The sequence below is a fragment of the Triturus cristatus genome, chromosome 1_2 (assembly GCF_964204655.1).
Source record: "Triturus cristatus chromosome 1_2, aTriCri1.1, whole genome shotgun sequence".
Classification (NCBI taxonomy): Eukaryota; Metazoa; Chordata; class Amphibia; order Caudata; family Salamandridae; genus Triturus; species Triturus cristatus.
Genome location: NC_140580.1, coordinates 210,055,937 through 210,077,203, shown reverse-complemented (window position 1 = coordinate 210,077,203; position 21,267 = coordinate 210,055,937). Strand labels below are relative to the sequence as shown.

The window sequence follows — 21,267 nt, the reverse complement described above, 5'->3', positions numbered from 1 at the left end:
TATTAGAAATATAACATTGGAGAACAGAATCCAAATTGTGTGAAGTTAATCTAGTAGATTTCAACAATATTGATTTCTTTTAAAACATAGAACAATTGGACATTGTAAGTAAAGCTGCTAAAGGAAAAGGTGATACTAAGTTCTGTTCAATGCGAAGCCATGCAGGTGAATTATTAGGATCTAAATGTTGAAACCATAACATACTTTGTTTTAAAAATAAAGGCTTTAGAATATTTTAGAAAATCTGGTAAATCAAACCCTCCATTGATTTTAGCCAATTTCAGCTTTTTATAACTTAACCAAGGCGATTTATTATTCCAAATAAATCTTGACAAAAAGTATCTATAGTATTGTAACATTTAAGAGGGAGTTGAACCGGTATCATTGACCACATATAAAACAGTTTAGGAGCCAAGATCATTTTAACTGTGTCCATTCTTCCCCATCAAGATAAACATAAGGAGAGCACTTTTGAATTTTAATCTTCATATACGCCAAAGTAGAATAAAAATTTAGGGTCAAAGTTTGTTTTACGTTATTGGCGCATAATATACCCAAATATTTAAGTTTGTCTTTTTGGCAAACAATATCCTTATTAGAAAACATACCAGGTGAACAGTGAATATTTAACGGGAAAAAATCTGTTTTATTAGTGTTAAGTTTATAACTTGAAATGTTCAGAGTAGACCGCAATTAAATTCAGCAATGGAGGAATGGAAGATTGAGGATTAGCACTATAAAAGAACATCATCTACATAAGCTGATGTTTTAATAGAGACGTTGGATAGTTGAAGGCTTTCAATTTCAGTACAGTTCCTAATAGCAAATAGGGGTTCAATAGCAATAAGGACAAGCATTTGCAATGCAATAGGTCTCGCATTTACGGGAGTTTGAGCTATTGGCATTGTAAATGACAATGCCTTTTTTTATGTTTTGGGTTTTAAAACATAAATAAAGGCATTGTCATTACTAATAGCATAAACTCTCGCAAACGCGAGACCTATTGCATTGCAAATGCTTGTTTATGTTTGATCTGCTTAGCTGGGACGCTGTTCTGATAATGAATTTGCTCCTCCTCTCCAGCTTTATATCGGAAGTAGGAGTACACTTGTAGCTTTCTGGAAAGCTGTCAAGCGGGGGCTCGAGTGGGCAGACTGTCACTCTTCGAGGGAAGGATGGTTGTGAGGAATGTGTGCTGCTGTTTCTCTGTTCACACAGCTCTCCAGTGCTTGCTCTCAAAGCCCGATAAGGACTATGATTGAGGGCTGCATATTCTGCTTGCTCATGTTGTACCTAAACAGGACGTCCTAGATGGAGTAACAGATCTTTAACTAAACAATAAGCTCTTCAAAACAAGCCCAAAGAAGGGGGACGGCGGAGATTTCAAAAAAGACAAAATAATGTAAGCGTTAGTAAAGGCTATAAGTCTGCCTTTTTCATCAAAGGATTTATTATAGATAAGAGAGTTTGCGCATGTGAGTGCCTTTGGGGAAATGTGTGAACGGCTGTGCGAATCTATTATTGGGTGTGCATAGATGGATATATGAGCAAGTCACTCATGGAAGGATGGTTGAATAGATAGTTGAGTATTTGCAAGATTAAATGAGGTACAAGTATACGAGTGCATGAATGAAAGGGTGGCTGAGTGCATGGACAAGCGAGTGAATATAAATGAGTGCTACCTGGGTAGATTAGTGGATTATTAGGAGAAAGCATAGATCACGGACTGGTGAATGTATGGAGTGATTACCAAGTATGCGAAAATCAATGGCTGAATAATTTAAAGAGTGCATGGATGGACGAGCGCAAGTAGAGGAGACTGGATGGTTGTATATGAGTTAGTGAGTGAATGGACATATTTACAAGGATGAATGAGTGGGTGGGTGGATGAATGACTGGATGGATTACTCGATGCATAAGGTTATCCTGAGTTGTTGCAGTTTGTGGCAGAGGAAGCTACAAGGTTGGTAGGATATGTAAGACGGGACAATCCAGACCAAATAACACAAGTAAAAGAGCACAGCAGGCTATTCAGAGGCTGTGTATGTGCCCCTAACACACTTTGGACCCAGCTTAATCTCTGTCACATGAACTATTGCGATGCCAACCACCTCTCATTAGGGGTTAGACTGGGTCATAACATTATTTGATCACATGTTCATTCAAACTGTAACCTCTTGACAGAGCGCACATAATTGTCACATGTGCAACTGTAATTACCATACACCGGCGGCTATCAAAATACCACCAAATTCAAGAAAAGGAAATACTGTATTTACAGGACGGGGAGGGGGGGGGGGGGGGTTGTAGACAGCACAGTGAAGGGGTGATGGTAGGAAATTAATGGAGAAAGTAAAAATAGCGTAGAAGAGGAAGGATGTATGAGATCTTACCAATATTTAGTATTGTCAGAACTGAAACAATTTAAATTCTGTTTAATCACATCAAAATCATTGTTTTTACTCACGGATTGTTTCATTTTTTTATGGAGTTTTATAGAGCGCGAACTAGACAGGAAGGTATCGGAGCGCTTTACATGAGCACCAGTTATGTTACAGACTGATTTGAACTGCTAACCAGCATTGGCAACGCGAGTAGGTCTGGCTTGTTTGAATCGCATGTTCTGTGTGATAGGTCTGTAGGCAATAGCACAATTCACAGAGGAGTGACTTAAACACTCGAAATTGTTACTGGAAGTGTGTCATTTCACATTAGAATGTCACTCATAACTGAAACCATAGAAACAATAACAAATAGGAATTAAAAGTCCAGTCTGGGAGAAGTCTGGTCTTCAGCTCTGCCCTTGCTGTCTTAGGCTTACTGTCCTATATGCCCCAGGCACGAGCATCTGTTGTGTTCTGGACACATCTGTGCACCTCAATGGCATAACATAGCCCCCCTCCTCCACCCGCCAGACCTTGGCCTAAAACCTCTTGACTGAGTCCGGAGGGTGCCCCTCCCGGTACTTTGCAGAGTGTGGGGCGTGGCTCAAGTTTTGTTACATCACGGGTGCGCCTCAAGCGCGTGCAAGGCTCCGGCACTGAAGGCGCGCGTGACATGCCTCCAGTGTGTTTGCGTGTAGCGGGTCTAAATGCTCAGTTTATATGCATGCTGTGTGTTTTGTTCTGTGCATGCCTGGGTGTGTTTATTTGTGTGCACGCCTCTTTATGTGGCAAGGCGCCCCTTCTACTTGTATATATGGTGCGCTACGAGCCCTTGCTGTTTTGTGAAGAATTCCATCTAAGGCTGTTGAGATAATTCAGTGGCATTCATGCCACCGGATATGCTTGCAGGTCACCGGTTCGAATTCCAGGTAGGTAAAAGAAGTGTGCCTAAAAGCTATTCACGTTATGATATGTGCTACATACACAGCAATTATTGAAATGAAACGCAAGGGTGCATCCTTGTGTTATATTTTAACTAGTATTTTGTATGAGTACTCGTGACCCAACAGCATGGTAGTGTTGATCGCTCATAATTTACTAACAAAAGCAAATGATATTAATGCATGTTCTAATTAAGAATGAAGTAGGTTGTCACACTGCAAAGGAATGACTGAAGGGTTGTTGTTCAATTACACAGTCGCTCATGAAATATTTAAGTTACAAGCAGGAAGTGGGATAAGGGAGTGGGTGGCAAATGGTGTGCACTTTCGCGGCCGCTTTGATGTTCTTAGTGGCCGTGCGGCTCACTGAGAACATCAAAGCGGCCGTGAAAGTGATCAGCAGGCTGCCAAATGGTGCGCGCGCCCGGCGCACATGCACTGTAGTTGGCGGTTTGAAAGCACTGGTTTGCACTTCCAAATCCCCCTTTTACAAAAGCTCTCGCGAGAGCAGCGCTAAAGCGCTGGCTCGGGCGAGACCTAGAAAGCAATGGGGATAGAGGGCAACCTTGCCTGGTCCCTCTATAAAGGCAAAACTTCTGGGAGAGTCTACCATTAATAAAAACGTTTGGCAGAAGGACTAGAGTACAGTGCTGAAATCATACGGATAAACAAGGGGCCAAAATTAAAAGCAAACAGTGTGCGAAAAAGGTATTGCCAATTAATTTTATCAAAAGCCTTTTCCTCATCTAATGCTAGAACACCAGAAGGTAAAGTTAGTAATGCTCCGGCATCAATAGCATGAAATAATACCCTAATATTATTTGACAAATGTCTCTTTTTCGTAAAGCCAGACTGATCCAAATGAATAATAGAAGAAAGTATATCGGCTAACCTAGTCGCAATAATTTTAGCATACAGTTTACAGTCTTGATTTAGTAAAGAAATTGGGCGGTAATTGGTAACCAATGAAAAGTCCTTATCTGGTTTCAGGAGGACAATATTCACAGCTTCAGTAAATGAGCTAGAAATCGACCCTGTATTGCTAAAGTGTGTAAAGAAAGAAAGCGGGTACGATGAGGTGTGTTGAAAATTCTTTATAATATTCCGCAGGAATACCATCCGGACCTGGAGATTTCAATTTTAGTGATTTAATAGCTGAAAGTAATTCCTCAACCATAATAGGAAGTTCACATCTAATTCTATGGGATTGTGATATTTTAGGTAACCCCCAACCTTCCAAAAAATTGTCAATAAGAGCTGTATCCAAAGAAGGTGGTTTATTATATAGGTCCCAATAGTATGTCATGAACTCATTAATTATATCCTCGTGGGATAAAGCTATAGCGCCATTTGGAGAGGGAATAGCATTAATTTGAGTTTATCATTTTATATACGGAGATAGTTAAGAATTTAGCAGACCTGTTAGCGCTAAAACATAATTTCGCTTTATTGTTTGAAATTTGTAATCCAGCTCTATTGCTTAAAATAGAATTCAGTTTTCTTGAATGGTTTTTCTTACTGCAAAAGGGTCTCATGCGCAGTTGTGACCACTGGCTTGTTTAACTTTTAACCAACGGGTAGCTCTTCGGGGGCCATGGGGGACAGAAGGGGGCAACTCAGAGATGCCTTTAGGGAGGTCAAAGGTGAGGGATGTAAATGCCGCTAGATCTGGTGTGTTTATTTTCGAAAAAACATCTGTTAACCCGCTCGGTATGTCCGACGGCTGGGAGCCGTCTGACACCACAGTGCTCATTTGCGTTGGACAGCTCCCGGCCGTCCTCGCACATGGCACAGGAAATCCCTCTGTTGCCCACACCAGAGGGATTTCCTTTCAGTCAAAACACCCTTTGGAGTGGGGTTTCGTGCGAGCAAGATGGCCCTGGCTCGACCTAGACATTGTCATTTACAACACCGATAGCTCCTAACTTTGACAAATGCAAGCTCAATTGCATTGTTAATGCTTGTTTTATAAATGGTGTTAGAATGAAGTGCAGGGGTAGAATTGTGAAACCGTAGCGAGAAAGAGGAGCACGTGTTAAAAGGTTCATGGCGATGCTAGTTAGCTCTCATTTCTTGCTGTCCTGTTTCCTTGTGTACTTTTTGTTTTGAAGTTTCGTTTTACCTAGATTATTTGTAGCCGAAGTGTAAATTAAAAGGTTTTGTTAGCTTGAGAAATCCTGTGAGTGGCCAGATGCATCCAACAACCTGTATTTTAGACTTCGTCTTGTTTCATTGGATAGCGCAGTCGTTTTCAGGGCTGGCATGAACTGAAACTCTTTCAGCTGCTCATATCACAGAGAGTGTGGGCAGGCGGAAAGATCAGTGGCTCCTTTAGATGGTAGTAACCTCCTTGTAACCATTCCTGTTTAGGTCTCGCCTGACCCAGCGCATGCGCTGGTCTGGCGAGACTTATTGAGAGGGCTCCAAAAAGTGCTACCGGGCCAGCCTAGAGCTACAGTGCATGTGCACGGGCGCGCGCGCCGCGGTTTACCGTGATTACTTTCACGGTCGCTTGGCATAGCCAATAGGTCTCGCTTTTGGGACCTTAGAAGTATTTAGTTATGCAATTGTTGCATGGCTAAACACTTCTAAGGTCCCAAAGGCGAGACCTATTGGTTATGCCAATGCTTGTAATTAAATAGTTTTTATTTTGGCAGTCTAACTCACTAAAGACAAAACATTTCAACGGTGTGTTTTAATTTCCGCACAGTGGCAGTTGCTGAAAAAGCGCTTTGTTGCTTTATACATTGGAGTGAAAAACAACTGCCGAAGAACCGTCAGGACGGGCAGTCGGTCACAACACCGGCCTGGTATTTTTATTCAAGGGCGCTGTTATTTTAAAGCGCTGATGCAGTTGTTATTTTCTCTGCCTGATTGTGGGGCATTGTTGGATTATTTAAAGTGAACTTGCAAATTCACATTGACCCAAATCATTTCTGAAGCTCAAAATAAGAGTGTGCAACCTTCATGGAGATCGGCTTCATCATCATACCTCCCCTTAACTGGCGCAAACTTCAGCAGCAGTCAACAGAAACAAGCATTGGCATAGCCAATAGGTCTCGCCTTTGGGACCTCATAAGTGTTTAGCCATGCAACAGTTGTTGTTGCACCAAGGATATTGTGCTGCATAACTAAATACTTATAAGGACCCAAAAGCGAGACCTATTGGCTATGCCAATGCTTGTTTTCATCTTATTTTAAATGGAAACCGGCTATACAGGTCACTCACAACCAAACATGTATGTTCCCAGGAAGCATGTCTACGGTCTTTTTCTATCATTTGCACCGCGCTATCGCATTTGTAATACAGATGGGCAGCCAATCAGTCCACCCATATATTTACGTGTATCTTCTACAGTGCAACCCGAACCATTTCTAGTGGTGTAAATAACGTAGATTTTACCCAACCTACTGGTACTCGGTTTACTGGCCTTTGAATGATGGAAGGCAGTGTTTGCTTTAGTGGGTATAGAGCATGTGACCTGCAGATCACAGCAGATGCCAGTGGCAAGCGTTTAACACATTGAACAGTAGTGCTGACCATAAGGTAGGAAATGTATAATATTTTCATTTTGAGGAAATCCATTTTAACAGCAAATATTTGAGTTCCACAGTTAATGAAGATGCGTAAGAAAGGAAGTAATATATCAGGATGGCTTTACATGTTTTGCAGTGTATCTTCTCTATTATGGCCAAACCTGTAAACATCTGTCTATCAATAGATTTAAAGCTCAAAGTCAAATCAGAATATAACCTGTTGGAATAAAATATATTCTTTTATGGGAAATGGAGAAAACGCAAGGCACAGTCATGAAAGAAGCCCACATCAGTTTCCCCTCACCCTACTAGTAGCTATCCCATGTTGTACCTATCAAACCTACTTGCAGAACTACAAGCTCAAAATATCTGGCTTAGGTAAAAAAAGTCATAAACAATCTGTTAATTCTCATTTAGCATTAAAATCTCTCAACAACATGTCAGCAAGCCTCGGTCAGGGTCCTATCATTACAACACTGAGCAAACTTAATGACCAGGCTCCGCCTGTTGACCTCGTGTAATGGTGCTACTCCAATGCATGTCCAATAGGGTGCATGTCCCCTTACCTCTCTCCCTCTTTCTTTCTCTCCCGCCCCCTGCTGGCAACTGTACGTTCGTGCTGCCGGTTAATCAGACGTCGGTGGTTGTCCTCCGTTCACATCTCTTGGCGAGTGCAGAGAGACGTGTTTCCTTATTTTGTCATTATGAATAGATTTTTATTTTTGGATGGAACGGTTTAATTACAGATTGTGTTTGAGCTTGGTTAGAATGTGCTTGTTTGCAAGTCTGGCCCGTTGATGAGCTGTGCGTCAGGTCGCTAACAAGGCATCGCAAGTGCACATCAAATGCGGAGTCTGCATCCTATGGCATAAACCCAGTGGGTACCCGCTTGACTACCACTATCATCGTAGGGGTTACTTAGGTGTCTGACTCGGTAGTCCGTTTTGGTGCGCCTTGTCTCCGGCAGACATGTTTGACGGCGTTGGTTACAATGGCAACGATCGGCCATTTATACCACATGCGCGTGCTCTGCCCAGCCGCTACCAGCTAACAAGCATTGACATAGCTAATTGGTCTCGCCTTTGGGACCACACAAGGATTTAGTTATGCAGCACAATATATTTACTGCAACCATTTACTTTAAACATTTTCTACTTGCTCTGCCCATCTTTCCATACTAATGGTTTGTTCAAGATGTCTCCACACTCTTCGTTTGGAGACAAACCACCTATCGGGAGCAAGGCCTGAAGAGCTCCATCTCGCTATAAAACTACTGATCTTAAAGATTTGAGACTGCTAGCAATTTGACCATACTATTTGACCATATTATTGATACTGATTTACCTGATACCTTATCCTTTCTCTTTGCAGTGTTTTTCATCAGTAATTGAGGGACTTCATCTGGGCCTCGGCAAGCACTCGACTGCATAAAGATGTCTGCGAGAGGTGGGAAGAAGAAAACAACAAAACTGTCCCGTTCGTCTCGGGCAGGAGTTATTTTCCCCGTTGGAAGAATGATGCGATACTTGAGGAAAGGAACATACAAGTATCGGATAGGCATGGGAGCACCAGTCTATATGGCGGCTGTAATCGAATATTTGGCAGGTAACTGGAGTACCAGCCTTGCTGCATTATTTTTGTTTTGCTCTAAACCAAGCACCACACAATTACTTGTTTCAATGGTAGCTCGAAAGTGTCGTGAAAAGTGTTAAAACAGCTACCGTTTTTTCCTTCTCTATTGGATTCGTCGTCCAGTGTTTTCATTTTATATTTGGGTACTCTTCAAATATTCATTTAGCTTACTGTAGATTGTTACACACTTGTAGAGTTAGCCTTCAATGCCAGCCCAAAATTTGCTTCTCGGATTAACGCCATCCCCCCCACCCCCGTCCCCCCCCATTTGTTTTCTTTTAGCAACTGTTAAAGACTTACTTGGAAAATGCAGAGTTGTAGCCAAACTGAAAAATTACATCTATGTGAAAACGTTTTTACTAGGTTGGAAGATATTAAGAAGGCAGTGTGAAGGAAACATGCTACTATAATTTCTCAAGAAAGTGGTGATGGATTGGTGGGACTTTTACCACCCCTGCCCCAGTATAATATGAGTTTGGGTACACGCACGCAACCTATCTCACTTGTCACACATCAACATACCCTTGCAAAGAAGGAAACTAACACGGACGCCTCCCCTCCAAAAGAGATGGCGAGAAAGAAAGAAGATAAAATGTGTAGGTTTTTATTAGGGCTACATATTGGTCGTGGTGACTACGTGGTTTGTAACTATGGCCACACCCCCATGGTGGCATTACATAATTATAACTTGTTGCTGGTTATGTATTTCAAATGATGCATCAAATATATCCTTCTCTTCTGTATCTGAAAGATCCCCGATGCCTTCTTGCTGCAGGCATCTTAAACACATCAGTGGTTTGCCTTGAGGTTTAGATGGAGTTCAAGAGGCTGATTGCCCTTAAAGCATTGTTGGATCAGGTTTTTTGGTTATTTTGTTCTGGAATAACACATCTTTTCATAAGGCCAGAATGCAAAAGGATCCAAGCGGGCACATCCCGAGCCCATTTCACCTTTATTTTTTTGTACTAAACTGGTGTGGAAGGGTATCAAGCTGATTCAGGCGAGAGGGTTGTCTTTTTGCTCTCCTCTAGGTTTCAGATTCAACTTTTGTTTTTACTAACACTGTCCAGTTTTGCGTGTCATGTTTCCAGCCAGGATCTCATCAGGCTGCGCTTTGAATGTAGGGGAGGAAGTGTAAGGCAGCCCTCTACTTCTCACGGGGAGCGGAGGGATTTTAGGTTTGCACTTTGAGAACATTCTGCTCCTGCTCTCAATAGTGCAGACTCTTACAAATAACATCCTGGTGTGTTCAGGATCAATAGCTTTAGCACCAATGCTTGTTAATGATATTTCCCAAACTGTTCCCTTATAGCTGAAATCTTGGAATTGGCTGGGAATGCTGCCAGGGACAACAAAAAGGGAAGGATCACACCAAGGCATATTCTTCTAGCTGTTGCAAACGATGAGGAATTGAACCAGGTAACTTTGGCTCCCAAGCACCTCTCAATAAGTTGCTGTCCGCAGATGCTGCTTTATGTTTGAAAATGTTGACTAAACCTACACTATTTCAGGATATGTGAATTATTAGGATGGCTTCATTTCTGATGTCATTCTTTTTTTTTTTTTTAAAGAAGAAAAAAAATGTTTTATTTTCTTTCCTTGAGCTCACAGGCCAGAGAGTGTTTTAGAAAATGTTGGTTAGTATAGTGTCACATGTGTTGTATCCTACCTATGTTGCTGTACACACTTCCCTTACGAGTTTGTTCACCTCATGATTCTTTAGGTTTATTACTTTTTGTATGTTCTATATTCTGGAAATAGTATGTTCTCGCATGCTTGGTAGGAGTTTCAATAATTATTAAAAGAAGTTGTCGGAAACTGTCATTATGTTTCACTGCATAACCGGTTACTGTATATTACGTAAACACAGCAGTTTGTGTAATTCGATCTTGTTAGGGCACAACCGACTGCTTAGTGCGATTGGTATAAATGTGGTACATTGACGCCATATCTTGATGGGGTCTGAGCTGCTCCGGGGATGTGCAGGCATCTTTGAGCATGCTGTTTGATGGCTCTTGCTTTTTTTGACATCAAGGCAGATTTGAACCTGGAACACTTTAAGGAAAGCGGGGCCAAAACGTAATCCTTCGTTTCTTTCTGCCCTCACTAGACCGTTAAAAAAAAAAAAAAAATCCGCAAAAAAATCACCACCTTCATGGCTATGGCAGGATGTCAGTTTTACCAGCGTCTGGCACCTCCACCATTCCAGCAGGCTTTTAAGCCCATTTCAGGCTACAGTTGATAGACATTGCCCAGGACAGCAGGAACCATGTGCAGCTCCTACCCCCCCCCCCCCCCCCGCATCTGCAAAGCCACGTTAGCGTGTCCTTGCCTGCATACAGCCACCCAGTCAAAGGCAGAATCTGATATTTCCTCCAAGGCTGGCAAACAATCACTTCAAACAGTTGGATCCTCCAAATTGTACAGCAGGGCTACGCACTTCATTTTCTCTTTATCCCACTGCACCTGCCACTACCATCAGGGCAACTGACTGAGGACCACCTGTATGCCTCGCAGGCCCATTTGTCCAAAGTGGCTTCCGGCATCGGAAGTAATAGCTGGGTGTTGCTCTCTGTACTTTCTGGGAGCAAAGAAAGACGGAGGTCGTTGTCCTATATATTTTATTTTTTAGATAGCCCTTTTCTCAGTGCCTTCCAGTCAAGAGACTAATTCAAGATGCTTACGTTCCTACCTGCCCTAGAACCCTGGAGAATGGATGGTGACATTGGACCTGCAGGACATTTATTTCCACATCCCAGTCCTGGAGGGTCTGTTGGCTTAGTGAACAAATGCGTCTACTGTAGGGGACAGTGTTCGACCTCATGGTCAGAGTTTCAAACTTGGCAGGTCCACTCAGCCTTTCAGCCTTCCGAGATCGATAAAATGAGTACCATTGAGTTGGGTAACAAACATCTGCTATTCAGCGCCAAGATACCCTTAGGTGAACATGCGCTTTACAAATACATGTTCATGTTCTCCTATGTTATGCTGGCACTACCTGCAGTTCAGTGGGCCACACACGTTTTCAGCTTGCAGTACTCACTTTTGGCCTCACAACTGCCTCTGTAGTGTTCTTGAGAGTGATGTCAATGGTTGCAGTCCACCTTCGGATGTTGGGGGTGGATGTTAAAGGCTGGCTTGCCCCAGGTAGTCGTCAACCACCTTCTGACAAAAGCGAACCTCATCACATCGTTGGGGTTTGTGGTCAACTTGCAGAAGTTGCACTTTACTCCTTCGCAGATGCTCCCTTTCATTGGAGTTTTTTTGCCTTTGCCATCAAGTGGAGAGTACAGGACATTCGGGCAATGCACCTAATTTGTCAGGCTCTATCCTGGATCTTGTTGGGGTAACTCTGAGGCTGCTGAGAATGTCGGCTTGCGTCGTGCTAGTGCGGCATGTCAGATGGCATAAGCTGTGTCTGCAGTGCACCTGAAGTCCCAGCGGACACAGAAGCACAAGAATGTGTCTGATTGTATTCATATTTCAGAAGTGACTGTAAAAGAAAAGCAGTGGTGGCTGCTGGACTGTGATTGGGTCAGTGGCAGGCCCCTCTTTTGAGGAGGCCATCTAGGAGAAGGGGTGGGGGAGATCAGAGTTCTCTGGCAGGAGCTCCAATCCACATCAACCTATTGGAGTTGATCATGTTGCTTGGCCTTGACAGCCTTCCTGTCTGCCATCAAAGAGAGGCTGGGGCAGGTGCGCAGCAACAAAACCATAGCCATGTGGTATTTTAACAAGCACGGGGAAAGTGGTTTCTTGGATCATGTGCCATGAGGCTCTGCATTTCTGGAAATGGATCGACCTCCAGTGAATCTAACTGGTGGTGGATCACCCGATGGGATCTCTAAATACTGGAGTTATGTCTTCATTTTTCTGCGTTGGAGTTTCGAAGAGAGCTCTCTTTCAGACACATTTCTTCCAGCTTGGGACTTCTGTATTCCTTCCTGCCGCTTTCTCTCCTGAGTTCTGAAAAGCAGGAAAGAGCAGGCCCAATTCATCCTCGTGGCACTGGGTTGGGCAAGGAGTGTGGTATTCAGAACTCATGGGCATGAGTGTTCGAGGCATGTGGGCTGCTGAATTCATATCTGTGCATAGATCGCCGCCTAGTGTTTGGTCCGGATGATTGCACATTGTTGTCCTGGAAGAGTCTTCGAAGTACCACGAGATAGGTGACTCCTCCCCTGGACCACAGTGCGCATGGGCATCCTTTCCATCCTTAGATTGTTTTTTTCCGCCATTGGGTTCGGATGTGCTTATCTTAGCTCAAGTTAGGAAAATTCAGTTTAAGGCCAAAAGGCCTTTAGTTATCGTCGGTACTGTTCCCGTTCGGTATCGACTAGTTTCTTTAGTGCTTTAGCACCTTCTTCAAGCTTTTCGGATCCGCTTGGTCCGAACATCGAACTTCGATCGACGATGGAATCGAGGACTCCCTTCAAAAGGTGTCCTTTATGCCACGCGAAATACCCACACATCGACGTCCACCCGGTATGCAACAAATGCCTCTCACCGGATCACGATGAGTCGAAATGTATGGCCTGTGCCCGATTCCGCTCGAAGAAGACTCTCCGGAATCGACGGGCAGCGAGATTGGAGGCGCAGCAATCGGCACCTGCCCCGGCCAACATCTTTAGCACCGAAGACGAGGACGCCGAGAGCGTGGAAGACGTAGAATCCAGCCCCGCTTCCGAACACGACTCCCGATTGGAAGACGACTATGAGGTGATCTTCCTGGGAGAAGAAGTCGTCGAAGAGGTAGGAGACTACGATGAGGCCCTTGGGGCCGAGGAAGATAGCTCCAGCGAGGAGCTAGGCCAACCCGTCGATACGGAAGCCGAAAACATACGTCGTCAGAAGGCTCAGGTCGAGGGATCGCCTTCGGGCCTTACCCAAGATCAATCTCACGGTTCTTCGGCCCGGCCTCGAACATTTCGCAAGAGCCATTATTATCGAGAACGACTGGATTCCCTTCAGCGAAACCGAAACCATCCGTCGCACCAGTTCTGTCGAAACCGAAAGTGAAACTGGTTGTGATCGGCTCGAAGGCCTCGAAGCCCTCCACTCCTTCGACGCCGGCAAAGGTCATCGGCTCCGACCGCGCAAAAAGGGATTTCGGTGCCGAGCTCACCGCAGCGGATACGGGTGCCGAGCCAAAGAAGAAGGCCCTCGGTCCCCACAAGGCGCCTCAGCCTCTGGCACCAAAGACATCGGCCCAAACCACCAAAGTCAAGGTGGCCACCCTGTCTGCGTCGACGTCTAAGACGGCGGCGCCTGCCAAGTCATCGACTCCGACGAGCGTCGATACCTCCCTTCGGATCGATGACCCCATGACTGCAAAGAAGTCGGATGCCGTTTCGTCGCCTACCTCCAAGGTGCAGATCGATTACAAGGAGCCATCTGGGTTCACCGTGCAACAGGTCTCGGCATCGTTGCAACGCATCAGAGAACGGGCAGCCCTCCACTCTACGTCGGGTCCCGACACGCACAAGGCTTCGAAAGCACCCTCGGCGCCGACCAACATCACGTTTGGGTTGCCGCTGCCCACGGTGCCGAAACTGTTTGAGATTCGGACACGTGTCCGCCAGACACAGTCCCCATCCACTGGACACACAGATTTCGAGCCTTCCCAGCCACAATTTATCGACGCCAACAGTGGTAGGTTGATGCTCCGCAAGAGGAAAATCACCCCAGAGAGGGGATTGGACTCCTACAAAATTCCTCTCAAACACAAATTGCCGGCAGGGTCAGAGCCAGTGCTTCATGAACACTTTCAACCCTTCCATCAGGATCCACCTTCCTTTTCTCCTACGCCTTCAGAGGCAGACGCAGGAGAGGACTATGTAGGCGATGATACCACCTACCCTGGGGATATCGATCCTGATGATCACTTGCAAGACCCAGATCAGGCATGGGATGACCCCACAGACCAGGGTACCGCACCAGATACCCATGACACGCAGCTTTATAACATAAAGACATCTCCCACAGAGGACACTGCTGCCTTTAATGCCCTCATAGAACGGGCTGCTGCCAATCATGGAGTACAACTCCATTCTGACACTGTCGAAGAAGACTTCTTGGTGGACACTTCGCCTCTTCCGAAAAAACTGTCAAGACTCTGCCAGGGCACGGGTGCTAAACCCCAGGATTAAAAAAAAAAAAATACAAGCCTGCACCCGGAGACCCTATGTACATTAGGGGTCAGTTACCTTTGGACTCCATGGTTGTTGCTAACGCTCGCAAAAGAGCCCACTCACAAACAACGGGTGATGCTCCTCCCCCAGACAAGGAGTCCAAAGTGCTGGAGACATCCGGCAAACGGATTGCAGCGCAAGCAGCAAACATCTGGCGCTTTGCCAACACACAGGCACTCCTGGCCCGTTATGATAGGTCCCACTACGACACATTAGAATCACTACTCCAACATTTGCCAGATGAATATAAAGAGGCAGCGGAGCTCCTCATCAGAGAGGGACAACTCCTTACCAATGCATCCATCAAGTGCGCACTGGATGCAGCCGACACAGCGGCGAGGGCAATCAACACAAGCGTCATGTTGAGGAGGCCCGCATGGTTGAGAATCTCAGGCTTCAAGCCGGAGATTCAGAACAATATCTTAAATCAACTGGTCAACCCAGACTATTTATTTGGCCTTGAAGTTGACACTACCCTCGAGAAAATTAAAAATGACACTGCAAAATCAATGGGGGCTCTGCAGACGCAGCAGTTTCGTAGTGGCTCCTTTCGTCGCCCCGGGAATAGAGGAGCAGCTAGAGGTCAGGGGTCTCAGCAGCAGTACACTAAAGGGGGCACACAAAGTACCTATGATAAAACCAACAGAGGTGGATATCGTGGCTCCAGCACAAAGGGCAGAGGACGTGGTTACGGCAACACCAGGTCCTCCCCCAAAAACAAACAGTGACGCCCTCTCCCTGCCCCCCGACCACATAACACCTGTCGGGGGAGACTCCAACAGTTCCTGTCAGCATGGAAAACCATCACCACAGACAGGTGGGTCAGGGACATTATCCAGCACGGTTACTGTCTCGAATTAACGTCCACTCCACCCAACATACCGCCAAAGCACCGTCCTATGTCCGTAGAGCACTTGGCATTATTGCAGCAGGAAGTGCTAAGTATGCTGCAAAAAGGTGCAATAGAGGTCGTGCCCGTCAACCAACAGGGGACAGGGGTGTACTCTCTGTACTTCTTAATCCCAAAAAAAGGACGGGTCGCTCAGACCTATACTAGACCCGAGACCCCTCAACCACTACATTCTCCCTACAGCAGGTTCTCCCGCTACTCAGTCAGGGAGACTTCCTAGCCACACTGGACCTAAAAGATGCGTATTTCCACATACCCATACACCCATCACACAGGAAATATCTCAGGTTCACTATTCAGGGGCATCACTATCAATTCAAAGTTCTCCCCTTCGGAGTAACAACAGCACCCAGGGTCTTTACCAAGTGCCTAGCAACAGTGGCTGCATATCTACGGAGACAACACATTCACGTCTTCCCTTACCTGGACGACTGGCTTGTTCAGGCAAAGTCAGCCCAGCAATGTGCCAGCCACATGTCCCTCACCATTCACCTTCTTCACAGTCTGGGATTCTCACTAAATTACCCAAAATCACACCTCCAACCCGCACACGTACGACAGTACCTGGGCGCCACCATAAACACTCTGGCAGCTCGGGCGCCACCATAAACACTCTGGCAGCTCAGCCAAATTTAGTGAGGATCAACAGCATGCAACTGCTGATCTCCAAGTTCAAACCTCAACACTCCCTTCCTGCGCGAGTGTTCATGCAGTTGATAGGCATGATGGCCTCCTGCATTTTCATAGTCCCGCACGCGAGACTACATATATTCGCCCGCTTCAGGAGTGCTTAGCACGTCAATGGAATCAGGCTCACGGACAGTTAAAAGACCTAGTGTTGGTGAGCGGTCGGGCATACAACTCTCTGCATTGGTGGAATCCACAAAACCTTTGCAAGGGCCGCCCGTTCCAAGAGCCTGTTCCACAAATAATACTGACTGCGGACGCCTCTCTCCAGGGTTGGGGAGCTGATGTACTCACTTACACAGTGCAGGGACTATGGACGACGCAACAAAAGAAGATGCACATCAACGTTCTGGAACTGATGGCAATCTTCCTAGCCATGAAGGCATTCAAAGTACACTTGTGCAACAAAGTCGTGTTGATCCGGACGGACAACATGACTGCCATCTACTACATACAGAAACAGGGAGGAACACACTCTCCACAGTTGTCTCATCTGGCTCAGAGCATGTGGAAGTGGGCCATTCAGAGGAACATATTCCTCATGGCGGAACACCTCCCGGGCAAGGACAACCAGATGGCGGAACTGCTCAGCAGACACCGCCACCAGATGCACGAGTGGGAGCTACATCCGTCAGTTCTCCAACCGTACTTCCAACAGTGGGATCAACCAGAGATGGACCTATTCGCCACAAACGCAAAATGCCAAAGCTTTGCCGCCAGGTTCCCACACCCGCAGTCTCGGGGCAATGCGATATGGATGAACTGGTCCGGCAGATTTGCGTACGCTTTTCCCCCAGCGCCATTGATACCGCTAGTGGCACGCAAACTGCGACAGCACTCACTAACACTCATCCTAGTTGCTCCCAACCATGGTACACCACCTTTCTAGAACTTTCCGTGGTGCCGCATCAAAGGCTGCGGATCAAACCCGCACTTTTAACACAGAACCATGGCGAAATTCAGCACCCAGATCCGCAACAGCTGAACCTGGCAATCTGGCTCCTGAGGTCTTAGAGTTTGGCTACCTGAACCTGCCTCCAGAATGTATGAATATCATCAAGGAGGCCAGGAGACCCACAACCAGAGCTTGCTACGCGGCTAAATGGAAGAGGTTTGTCATTTACTGCAACAACAATGACACTAACCCGCTGGACGCATCCATTCAAAAGATCATCTGTTACCTCTTACACCTATACCGATGCAATCTGGCATACAACTCAATACGTATCCATTTAACCGCGATAGCAGCTGATCTCCAAAACAGGCAGCGCCTCTCTTTATTCAGAGTGCCTGCCATCAAAGCCTTCTTGGAGGGACTCAAACGAGTAATTCCCCCAAGACACCCACCGGCACCGGTGTGGAACCTCCATTTTGGTCCTCACCAGATTAATGGGTCCACCCTTTGAACCTCTCCATTCATGTGAGATTCAATTCCTCACCTGGAAAGTAGCTTTCCTAGTAGCAATCACTTCGTTAAGAAGAGTTAGTGAACTCCAGGCACTAACCATTCAAGAGCCATTCATACAGGTTCACGCAAACAGGGTTGTACTACGTACCAACCCCAAATTCATGCCCAAAGTGATATCGCAGTTCCACATGAATCAAACTATTGAACTGCCTGTTTTCTTTCAAAATCCACAGAATGTCGCAGAGAGAATGAATGTCGCAGAGAGAATGCTCCATACACTAGATGTAAAGAGGGCCCTCCTGTACTATATAGACAGAACTAAGGACTTTAGGAAAACAAAACAACTTTTCGTTGCCTTTTCTCCACAACACAAGGGCAACGCCATTTCCAAAGCAGGTATAGCCAGATGGATCGTTAAATGTATTCAAATTTGCTATCAAAAAGCTAAACGCACATTAACGATTCCCCCACGAGCCCACTCAACACGAAAGTTAGGGGCGTCCATGGCTTTCCTAGGAAAAATTCCTTTACAGGAAATATGTAGAGCAGTCCACTATACATACATTTACCAAACACTACTATGTAGATGTACACTCAAAACAGCAGGCAGCTGTAGGACAGGCTGTTCTCAAAACTCTTTTTCAGACTGCTGCAGCTGGCACGGGTAGCCGCCGCTAATGGAGGTACTGCTATATATTCTATGCACAGATATGAATTCAGCAGCCCACATACCTCGAACTGAATATGCTACTTACCAGTATGCATCTGTTCTTGGCATGTAGGGCTGCTGACATTCATATCGCCCACCCTCCTCCCCGGCGCCTGTAGCGGCTGCAGCACTCAGAATTACTGTTTAGCATGGTCATCACTTACTGCATCTACTCCATCACTGCCACAATGGCGAAAAACAATCTAAGGATGGAAAGGATGCCCATGCGCACTGTGGTCCAGGGGAGGAGTCACCTATCTCGTGATACTTCGAAGACTCTTCCAGGACAACAATGTGCAATCATCCGGACCCAACACTAGGCGGCGATCTATGCACAGATATGAATGTCAGCAGCCCTACATGCCAAGAACAGATGCATACTGGTAAGTAGCATATTCAATCTGTCCTCCGATCAAACTTCTAGTGGAACTTTTGTTGCAGCAACACGACTTTCCTCCTCAAGTTGTCATCCTCTGCAAAATCTGTGTATGCCAGTCGTTGGGACAAAGCTCTTCCAAATTGAACCACTGCATGCCATGTTGTCTGTAGTTTTGCTGTTTTGGACTCTCCAAAGATTTTTCATTGGCACTTTTAAAGGTTTTTTGTTGGCTTTTATGTATTTTTATTTTTTATAAATCACCATAGACTTTGGAAAGGTTTAGAACATTTGGATCTTCCAAAGCCTTTTGTGATGCCACAGTGGGATTTAAACGTAGTCCTCTTTTTCCTATGTGTACTCCCTTTGAGCAACGACACCGTTGTCTATTGCGGCTTCTAACCTTGAACACAGTCTTTCTTGTAGCCATAACATCACCTTGGTGTGCAGGCGCGCTCTCTCAATGTTCCATACACAATATTCTTCCCAAACAAGCTTGTGTTGAGGACTTTAATGCTTTTCTATGAAAGTGGTCACTCCTTTTCATGTCAGGCATGCTATCATCCTTTCTGCATTCTCTGCTCCGCCTCCTCTTTCGAAAGGGCAAAAGAGGCTGCATTGTTGGGATGCCTAGAGGGCACACAATTTTTAGATTGATCGCACCAGAAACGTCAGCTGGACAATGTCTTTGTGAGAGTCTCCGGGGCAAGGCAGTGCAAAAGTGGACTATCTCTTGATTGATTGTTCACCACATTAAGATCTGATATGCTTTGGCTGAAAAGCAGCCTCCTGAGCACATGGCCTCATTCCACCCAAGCTAAAGCTGCTGTCATTTTGTTGGGACGCAGAGTACCTGTGTGGGTGACTGTGCATATGTTAATGAAGCACTACCACCTTGACAGTTGGATCCATCATGAGACATTTTTTCTGCTCTGTCTTGCACCACCTAGTGGTCTGAGCCAGTTCACAGACCCACCACCTGGGTGATGTACTTCTATGGTATCTATTTCCGAGGTGAGGAATCTGCAGTTTGAAGTATCAATTAGAGGAACAGGTTTTTTACCTTTTAACACTTTTTCTGGTGGCTACTCTGTCAAAGTAAAGATTTCTCATCAACCCTCCCACCTCCCTGTTCTGTGAAGAACTGGATTCTTTTCCATCTAAAAAGATCCAAATTTAGAGTATTTCAACTACCAATAGGCTCTGCGTCTGAGGGTGCAGACAGCAAGTTATGTCGGCATGCATGGGTAGCACTTGTATGCGGCTTCAATCATTACTTTGGAGCAGAACAACTTTGATGCAGAGCTGCACAACACCACCTACTGGCGCACATGAGTACTTCTTGGAATGCCCTGGATCCAGTGTGACGCCTTAGGAGGATTCGCAGGGTGAGGAGAATGTGGTTAGATTAGAAACAGTATCCACTAGAAAGTGCATTATCGAAGGTAAGCAACTTGTTCTTTGAGGACATTAGTTCTGTTTTAGAAGATCATTGGCATTCACCCAGTAAAAAGGAGTGCTAGATGTCAATACGGGAAGAGTGGTGTTTTCTAATTCAACTAAAGCCAGGATTACTTACTACCCATGAAACAAAAGATCCACCCTAAGCTCATAGTGCTCCTAAACAGCACTTGATGATCTCATTCGAGGGCTTCCATAAGGTCACTGTCATGTATCATCAAGCAAGCATTGGCAAAGCCACTGGCCAGCAATGCTTAATTTTATTTGTTTTATTGCAAGCGTATGCTACCAAAATAAAAAGGAAAGAAACAAACCATGCAGCTACCTAAACATTGCCACTTTATGCACGCAATAAACAAATCTATTGCACAAACCACATCAAATATTGCATATTGAAATAATTTTGTCTTCTCATGGATTCGGCACACTATTTCCTTAAAATGGGGTTTTAAAAATCTCTGCCTTTCTAGCATAAAAAAATTTGCAATTTAATATAATATGGGAATTGGTACATTTAATTTCCAACCCCCATTTGCAAACTCAATTCTCAAGAACCAATTTTAATAATTAACTTGCTATACGTTCCCAGTTCCGCACTCCACTTAGAATCAGAGTTTCAGTGCCATAATAAAAACTTAGGAGCCAGTTACGATGTTGTTTGGAAACTGTCCCCGAACAAATCTGTTCCAGAATAGTCTCCAAACTAATCGGGTTGTCAGTCTGGACGACCGATTACTATGCCTCCCAACACCGTTCGGTCGGACTCACATTGACTTCAATGGGAGCCTGTGTTCTGCAAGCAAATACAGGCTCCCATTGGGAAAAAAAAGGGGTGATTGGGGGAAAACCTTGCACCGTGTGGTGGGCACCCCATGGTGCCTACCAGATAGTGCATGGTCTGGAAGAGGGGTCCCTTGGGTACCCCCATGGGCCACATTTGGACACCTCTGGGTGAAGGGGGCCTGCAACGGACCCCCAAAAGACAGATTCCGGCTGTCCCAATCGGTTATTGTAATTGCTCGTTCGCAATC

The 21,267-nt window shown here is 45.4% G+C and overlaps 1 protein-coding gene across 1 annotated transcript in view; it reads left to right on the top strand.

Annotated features, from left to right (window-relative positions):
* Positions 1 to 21,267, top strand: part of MACROH2A2 (macroH2A.2 histone) — a 108,966-nt gene that overhangs the window by 16,831 nt on the left and 70,868 nt on the right. Inside the window, exons 2-3 of the mRNA XM_085603474.1 lie at positions 8,234 to 8,467; positions 9,807 to 9,913. Coding sequence (XP_085459600.1) covers positions 8,296 to 8,467; positions 9,807 to 9,913 — 279 coding nt within the window. The 5' untranslated portion in view covers positions 8,234 to 8,295. The remainder of the gene's footprint in view (positions 1 to 8,233; positions 8,468 to 9,806; positions 9,914 to 21,267) is intronic.